This window comes from Osmerus eperlanus, chromosome 7 (assembly GCF_963692335.1).
Source record: "Osmerus eperlanus chromosome 7, fOsmEpe2.1, whole genome shotgun sequence".
NCBI lineage: Eukaryota > Metazoa > Chordata > Actinopteri > Osmeriformes > Osmeridae > Osmerus > Osmerus eperlanus.
Genome location: NC_085024.1, coordinates 14,122,624 through 14,131,545, shown reverse-complemented (window position 1 = coordinate 14,131,545; position 8,922 = coordinate 14,122,624). Strand labels below are relative to the sequence as shown.

The following is an 8,922-nucleotide window of genomic DNA, read 5'->3' as shown; positions in this document are numbered from 1 at the left end:
GTCCGGTTTGGGCACAGTGACTGTTTTGTGATGACAGTTGGGAAGGTTGACATTCCCGGGGATCTGATGAGCTCCACAGAGCAGCAAAGCATTTTGGGAGCACATTCCTCCGGCACAGGGACAGGGAGCGCCTGACAGTGGTCTGACTGGGCAGATGGGAAAGTCATTGTGCCGCGCTCCAGGGGGAAGAGCTGCTGATGGAGGTGGACAAAGGAGAACCAGGCCAGGCCTGACTAGACCAGGCCTGGACCAGACCAGTCCTGGACCAGACTAGACCAGGCCTGGACCAGTCCTGGACCGGAACAGGCCTGGACCAGACTACACCAGTCCTGCACCAGACCAGACCAAGCCAGACTTGGACCAAACCAGTCCCACCCTGTACCAGAACAGAGAAGGAAGACAGACTGGGAGAACGTCATTTTCGCGTATTCATGTATCCATCTATTTGTCTACATATGCAGTACATTTGAAATGTGTATGGCACGCATGTTATATGTATATATGACTTTTTTCCATACCATACAGTATTAAAATGGAAAATGTAGAGAGTAACATCACACTGCAGAAACAGCATGGAACCCCTATGTACAGCAGAAGCTGAGGCTTTTCACACACATATCATGACACACACCCCGCACTTAAAACCACAGCTTCCCGAAATGTGACACGAGGTGGCATGTGTGACAAAAACACTGCAGTGAGCCCACATAACCCTGCTCTGTAAAAGCAGAGGAGTTCTCCACAGTACTGTCACTGTTGGTTGCGACCAGTGAAAATGACCAAAGTGAGCTGGAAAACCCATTTCATTCAGGAGCTCCTGACAAACACCCAAAACTAACTGTTCCAGCGGCGCTGGGAATATCACTCGGCTAATACGACCCGCCTGGAAATCCAGTTAGCACCGGCCCGGGGGCCAGGGACAGGGAGGAACTGAGGAGAACGGAGAGGGGGAGCGGTGTCGAGGAGGGACACAGCAGAAAGTCGTGGCGTCGCTCGAGAGCGTGTTGTTTATCCGTTGGATATTTGCTCCTCGGAACAGAATCGTGTCGGGGACGAGGAGGCATCTTTCGTGGGGTTTCCAGCGGCTCGGCCACTTGTGCAGCGGCCATCAACACTGGACGGTTTGTTTTCAAACCCCCGCACACCCAGAAAGATGGTGAAGCCAGCTGTGTGAGGCCACCCCCACATCCACCATATGCACACACATGCGTACACACACACTCACGCGCACATAGGCTGTTTCCACGGCCGAAGAGAAAGACCGAGATGGAAACAGGAAGGAACAGAGTTGAGGTCAGGTGAAGATGAGGAGAGAGACAGAGAGACCGCTGAGAAAGGAAGAAAGGAAAGAGAAAAAGAGAGAGAGGGAATCACCCCTAGTGGGGTTTTTTCACCCTACCTTGAAAGCATTAACAGCAGACATCATCATCCTTTTCCATCATTACCATCTCTTCCAGTTCTCTCGCTCTGGCAGGTCTGTGCACATTAGTCAGATTGTGGCAGTGTTAATGGTGGTGGCGATGTGTGTGTGTGTACAGGTGTTTTTGTATTTCTGTTTCCCTTCAACATGCACCTCCAGATAGTTACTGGGTTGGCGAGTCAGTGGTCGGTGCTGCAGCATAACAACCTCCTGCTAGAGAGATGAGGTGGTTTGTTGGATCAGTCTGTTCTTCAAACGCCAGTTGACCCTGCACAGCATGGTCTCTCTGGAGCTGTTTCTGTGGTCTCTCTGGCCATACACCGCCCCGGTCAGGGTTGATCTTTTTCCAAAAACACACCATCATGCATTGCGGCCAATCCCAGACTGCTCCCTCCAGTCATCCAACCAATCACTGTCACTCAGCAAATTGCTGAATTTCAGCCGGTCCATTTCTGCTCCATCTAGCATACAAACCGATCACTGTCACTCCTTTCAGAACTTCAGCTAATCTGTCTGCTCCATCCAGTCCAGTTACCAACAGGTTGTGAGCTATGAAGGAAACAGTATTGTTGTTTTTGTCATTGGACATGTCTAGGCAAGGAGTGAGACGTTTGATTCAACGCTCCCCACGGGCCTAACCATGGGATGAGCTCAGAGACAGAGGTGATGTGGCACTCCACCGAGAAGCTGCACATCACAGGGTAAAAATCCAGCAGCCCTGTCACATGGCTGGCACAGGAAACACCCAGGTTTCTCTTAACAGTTCACTGGGCCCAACCATCATGATCATTTATTAAGGAGCTCAGGAGGCCCGGAGATGCCGTAAAAGACCAGCTCCATATTTCCAGATGTGCTCTTTCACAATTCCACACACTGGCAGCAGCCTGCGCTGCTGCCAGCCTATCAAAAGACAGCTTACACTGTACAGGATTCCAATGCATTTTTATGAATGCAAATATACATATTTTGTGAACGTGGTATGAACAGTCTGTGTAATGTAGTGTGTGTGTGTGTGTGTGTGTGTGTGTGTGTTTGGCTGGGCTGCCTGTGTCACAGAGCAAATGAGATAAACTGGGTTTACAGTCCTAGGTGATTGCTGTGACGCACAGCTTTACTCCACCTGATGGATTCCCAGTGACAGCTGCCCTACTCTGACACGGCGGACACTGCTTCCCCATACACACACACACACACACACACTTCTACAGACTGTCATCTTCTCACCCACTAACATCTCTAGCTCAGTGAGATAAGATCTCTGAGCTGTTGGAAGCTTAGGTAGATACTGTGAGGTCAGAGTTAGAGCCAGAGAGACAGAATGGTGGAACAGCCTGAAAGTCTTATAGGCAGAGCATTGAAACAGCCTACATGTCTTATAGAACGAGCCGTAAAACTGCCAGTCAAGCATGTAGGCAAAGCATTAAAACGGCCCAAAGGTCTTATAGAACAAGCCGTAAAACAGCCAGTCATGCAGGTAGACAGAGCACTGAAGCAGTCCACTGGTCTTAGAACAAGCAGTAAAACAGCCAGTCAAACAGGTGAACAGAGCATTGAAACAGCCCACAGGTCTTAGAACAAGCAGTAAAACAACCAGTCAAGCAGGTCTTACAGACAGAGCACAGAAGCAGCCAACACGTCTTAACCCTTGTGTTATCTTCGGGTCGTTCTGACCCATCAGTCATTGTGACCCACCGTCGTATTGCGACAACTTTACCGCATACAAAAACAAAGTGAAGCATTTTCTTTTAACCGTTGGGCTGTCTCAGACCCCCCACATTGCGAAGGTTAAAAGAAAATTATTTTTATTTGGTTTTGTATTGGGTAAAATTGGGTAAACACAACGATGGTTCGTTATGAACCTTTGGGTCATGTGACCCGAAGGCAGCACGAGGGTTAAAGGCAGAGTCAAAGATAATGAGTATCGGCTTAACTAATGAGATTAGAGAAAATATGACACCGTGTTTCCTCAACAGCTCAAATCTATTCCAGGAAACCTATAGGTTTGAGCCTATAGGCTCAACATTGCACATTTTGCAGTGGCTTGATACTTAAAACTATACATAAACGTGGATGGAGACAATCTCAGCCCACAGAGAGCGATCTGGCATTGCCAAACGAAGCGAACCGAACTGGTAAAGTACCTTAGAGTTACCAGGAAGATCTGTGTCTGAAATAATTTATATAGACCATAATAATGACTTAGCATATTCTACCATGAATGCAGGCAGCAGTGCAATGATTTAAGGCTTAACTTTCTTGTTTTAAACGAATTCAACATGGAGCAATTAGCATGTATTTAAATGGACGCCAAATGTTATATAACTGTCTTAGTGTACCCTTAAGCCAAAGAGTGTGGTGGAGGTGATGTTTTTGGGCGAGGCTGTAGCGAAAGACGACCAGTTATTGGTGAGCATGGTTGTCACTCCGGAGAAAGAGAGGGGCGTGAGCAACTGCCTCGGGCATCTCTAGAACAGAACTTGTCTTCCAGAGACAAGTGTTAACGGAGAGTCAACTCTATGACGGAGGGGTAAAGCTATTCTATCAGGTGAAATGAAGCGGGATCAGCAAAATAGATAGCGAAGTCTGAAGAACACGGTTACAACTGAGAGGATTCTATTTATGTTTCTGGGTAGAGGCAATAAAATATGTAGGACTCGCGCGTCAAAACCCACGGGATTCCAAAGAGGGTTTATCATCGGACCGCGTGCCAAGTGCGACTCGCGTAGGCTATTCATGCAAATTTATAAAATCATAGGCGTGCCTCTTTTTAGCCATGTACTCGCGGACTGAAAGGCGAACCCCTTGGCTTACTAGCTGCTTCCATACTGTAATACGCAGCACTCGGACTCACATATAGGGACTGCACGCGCGCGATGATGTCCGCGTTTTAAAACCTGGATAGGAGAAAGCAGAAGCAAGGACAAGTTTTAAGGGAAGCTATCGTTTGTCTTTTCTTAAAGGCATATATATATATATATATATTCTGCAGACCTCAGCGTCTGCTTTTCACTGCGCACTTTCGCAAACGAGTGCAGATCAGTTACTTTGATATTGTTTATTTTTGTTGTAAGATAGGGTAAGGTTACGGAAACGGCTACTCACTGAGGATACTGATGCTGTCTATCTTGACGTTGATCCCCTATACTGTTTTTTGCGTGTAAGTCTGAGTTGGACCACTGATCATTAGGCTACTGAAAACTTAATAGATCAGTAATTTTTTTAATCTGAATCGGTTTTATTTAATCGACAATGTCAGAGGACGACACCAGTTCTTCTGGCTCTGCTAGTTCCCTAAATGAGCTGGAGAATAGCAATGTCAGCGTCCTCAGCTGGGAGCAAGTGCAGCGGCTGGACGCGATTCTTACGGAGACCATCCCCATCCATGGCCGTGGGAACTTCCCTACACTGGAGATGAAACCGTTGGAGATCGTGAAGGTGGTCCGGAGCCGCATGGAGGAGAAGCATATCAATGTCAGGGACGTTAGGTTAAACGGGTCTGCTGCCAGCCACGTTCTTCACGAGGACAGTGGGCTCGGGTACAAGGACCTCGACCTGATATTTTGCGCGGATATGAAGGGAGAAATTGACTTCCAGATTGTGAAGGATATAGTTTTGGACTGCCTTCTGGATTTCCTACCCGACGGAGTGAATAAGAAGAAAATAACTCCATTAACTTTAAAGGTATATCTTAGTTTCTGAGATGTAAAATCATATATATGAAACGATATCATATAATATTTTACATCATAAAAAATTAAAACGGGATTACTAGGCTATATGTATCTTATGTATAGCGTAGCCTACATACGTATGTAGGTTGTATTTATAACCTACATTGCTAAGAGTCTGATTAGGTGAAAGTGTTTGACGCCAGTTAGAAGCGTTGGTCCGGTGTTGCCTATAGCCTACTGATAGTAAAATGTTGGTTTGCTGCCGTTAAGCGGATTTACATTAAACCAATTGAAAGCGGATGTCTCAGTCGCCTGTCGGCTACTGTTCGGCCAGCAGTGTCCCTTTGAATGGAGTCTGACACTCAGGCTATAAATTAATGGTTTTAAATGTCAGATGTAAAATAATATGACTTGCTTCTCTTAATGATCTTAATCACTTCAGATGATTGCAATGACCATCAGTTACATAATTCCCCTGTGTGTGTGTGTCCTAGGAGGCCTACGTACAGAAGATGGTAAAGGTGTCTAATGACTCCGACCGCTGGAGTCTCATCTCGCTCTCCAACAACCGAGGGAAGAACGTGGAGCTGAAGTTCGTGGACTCCCTCCGCAGGCAGTTTGAGTTCAGTGTGGACTCCTTCCAGATCCAGCTGGACTCTCTCCTGCTCTTCTACGAGTGCTCTGAGAACCCCATGGCACCGGCCTTCCACCCCACCATCGTGGGCGAGAGCGTCTTCGGAGACTTCGGCCAGGCCCTTGACCACCTGCGCCACAAGATCATCTGCACCCGCAACCCGGAGGAGATCCGGGGCGGCGGGCTGCTGAAATACTGCCACCTGCTGGTGAGGGGCTTCCGCGCCGACTCGGAGACGGAGATGAAGTCCCTCCAGCGCTACATGTGCTCACGCTTCTTCATCGACTTCTCGGACATCCTGGAGCAGCAGAGGAAGCTGGAGTCCTACCTGCAGAACCACTTCACGGGCCTGGAGGACCGCAAGCACGACTACCTGATCACGCTGCACGGCGTGGTCAACGAGAGCACCGTGTGCCTGATGGGCCACGAGCGGCGCCAGACGCTGGGCCTGATCGCCATGCTGGCGGTGCGCGTGCTGGCCGAGCAGAACGTCTTCCCCAACGTGGCCAACGTGACCTGTTACTACCAGCCCGCCCCTTACGTCGCCGACGGCAACTTCAGTAACTATTACATTGCGCAGGTGCAGCCCGTGTTCACTTGTCAGCAGCATGCCTACTCGACCTGGCTGCCCTGCAACTGAGCCTGCAGCGATGGAGGGATGGGAAGAGAGGGGGGAATGGGGAGAGGGAGAGAGGGGAAACGTGTTTGTATGCAGGAGTCACCTGGCGGGGTGTTTCGCAGCTGAGTCGCCCGAGAAAGAGGTTTCCTCGCCTTCTCGTTTCGAATGTCAACATTTGAATCGTAATGTTTTGACTGTCTGTTTCAGAGCTTGATCAGTAAGATCAGGATAGCCAGGGCTCGGTAGGCAGTGAGGACTGGCTTTTAACGTATGATTGGAACGCTCTCTCGAGTACCCCCCAAACCCCTTCACTGCTCTGGGGGTCCTACACCGCTTCCCCTGCCCCTGCCCCCACCTGCCCACACCTGGGGTTAAGGTTTGGTCATCAATGCAAAGCAAAGAAAGCATGTGAGAATCCTTGCAGCACAACTCCAACCAACAAACCACTGGTGCTGCAGACAGATGAACACAGATTGATGGACTTGGAGCCTTCAGCTGTGTGTCCTGCAATCCTGCTGACTCAGATCCCCCCCATCCCCCCAACACAGAGCTCTGTGGACTTCCTGTCAGGTTCTGGGTCGATGGACCTCAATCTGAACTGGCTGTCAGACTTACAACCTCACACAGACTCAAATTAGAGTTCCTAAAGAAACCGTTGTTTGGTAAAGAGATTAAACGAAATTCTGTGTATGTGTATGTGACATTGTGTTTTAAGTGCCTAGAGCTTAGCGGAGGTTAGAGGGAGCAAGGCCTTGTGGGAATTAGGGTTGGGGTCTCTTGTTTGTACTGGGGATGTTCAAGGGGGTGGGATTTTTGCCCTGCTTCATACATTGATTGGCCAAACTTTATGTACGTCTGCAGACATTTAGGGAACTGCCGAGAAGGTGAGTCCCACACCCTAACCCCGCCTCACACGGTCTCTCTCCCAGAAACAACAGAGGGAGCAGTTGCTGCTCCGCCGCTTTCTTCAAAAATGGGTTTGATGTTGTTTTGTTGTGGTTTATCTTGAAAATATTGTTGATTCCTATTAAAGCTGATCTTATTAGTAGAGACAGAATCCTGGAGTTTAATGATCCCATGGCTTTGTATGCATCTTTAACCAACCTTCATGAATGGAGCTAATTGCAAATGAGACCAGACTTGTCAGACCGGGAGGCAGGAAGGCAGGCAGGCAGGCAGATAGCTGGTGTGTTTAGGGAGATATTTGCAGACACCTCTGGTGATGGTACATTGTTTGCTGTAACACCCTGGCAGGGAATTCCACAGCTGCTGCTGAACTGGGCTAGGCTGTATGTGGGCTAGGGCTAGTCCTGGGTCACCTCTGGGCTGAACTGGGCTAGGCTGTATGTGGGCTAGGGCTAGTCCTGGGTCACCTCTGGGCTGAACTGGGCTAGGCTGTATGTGGGCTAGGGCTAGTCCTGGGTCACCTCTGGGCTGAACTGGGCTGTGTTTGGGTCACTGCATACGAAATCATCAGAAAGTGTAGTGCCAACTGTTATCCGTTTGCCTGGTGCCCAATGTTGACTTGAGGGCTAAACAGAGGGTAAGACCATTTGTTGGTGTGTAGAATTATCTGCTGGGATGAAGCTGAAGCATTAGAGAAAGAGAACAGAGAGAGAGCAAAAGAGAGAGAGGGAGAGAGAGCAGCAGAGAAAGAGAATGAAGTCGAGAGAGCTGGAGAAGAGGTGAGATGGGTGTAGCTGGTAATAGGGTGTTGCTCTGTTGGTTCCTCTGCTGATCCTCCGAAATCCAACCTGCCATGAATCATGGGAACTGTCCCACCCTTTAAAAGTATACCCAATCAGGTTTTCTCAATGGCCCGGTGATAGTTTTCTTTTCGCTTCTTGATGTAATTATGAAATCCTGTGGACGTGGCGTGCCATGTGATGTCACTTCCCCTTTGTAAAGCTTCACCAGCAGATGCAGCCAGGTGAGGGGTTACCGTAGTTACAGAGGCTTTGGGTTACCGTGGTTATAAAGGCAGTGGGTCTTTGGATTGTCTTGTATGCGTTGTTTGAAATGTTCATTTGTGTCTCAATGCAATCTTTTACAAATCAAACCTTCAGAAAAGAGAAAAAAAGAAAAAGCCTGAGTATGTATTTTTTATGATTGTTATTTTTATAAGTGTACTAGACACTGCAGCGCTTTGGAGTGTGTGAGCAGTGTGTGATCTTGTATGTCTGATGGGTCGAACATGAAGATGTCTTCATCATTAAACAAGAGGTCAAACACAAACTGAGACGTTTCCTGGTGATGATTGAATCTGCAGCGACCTCCCTGCCGCTGGTCTTGTCCTCAGGTCAGAGGTCATTGTCATAAACTGCTTTGCTCCTGATGCCTAGCCTGGCCCACCTGACCTGACCCTATTGTTCTATAACAATAAAGAACAACAAAGTTGTTTTCTGTTCTATTATATTGGATTGTACTCTACAGTCGACTAGTCTAATATAGTCTAGTCTATTTATTCGATTCTATTCTATACCTAGCCAGGCCCACCGGACCTAAACAAAACCACTACACCTATAGCCATCATTTCCAGACCTAGCCAGAACAACAAGACATTGCCATACAAGTAGAG

General features: G+C 48.2%; 1 protein-coding gene across 1 annotated transcript; it reads left to right on the top strand.

The window, feature by feature from the left end:
* The first annotated feature begins 3,863 nt into the window (after positions 1 to 3,863).
* On the top strand, positions 3,864 to 8,579 carry tent5aa (terminal nucleotidyltransferase 5Aa). The gene is made up of 2 exons (XM_062465045.1): positions 3,864 to 5,101; positions 5,586 to 8,579. Exons 1-2 carry the CDS (start codon positions 4,670 to 4,672, stop codon positions 6,363 to 6,365), a joined length of 1,212 nt encoding a protein of 403 aa, XP_062321029.1. The 5' UTR covers positions 3,864 to 4,669; the 3' UTR covers positions 6,366 to 8,579.
* The last annotated feature ends 343 nt before the right edge of the window (positions 8,580 to 8,922 follow it).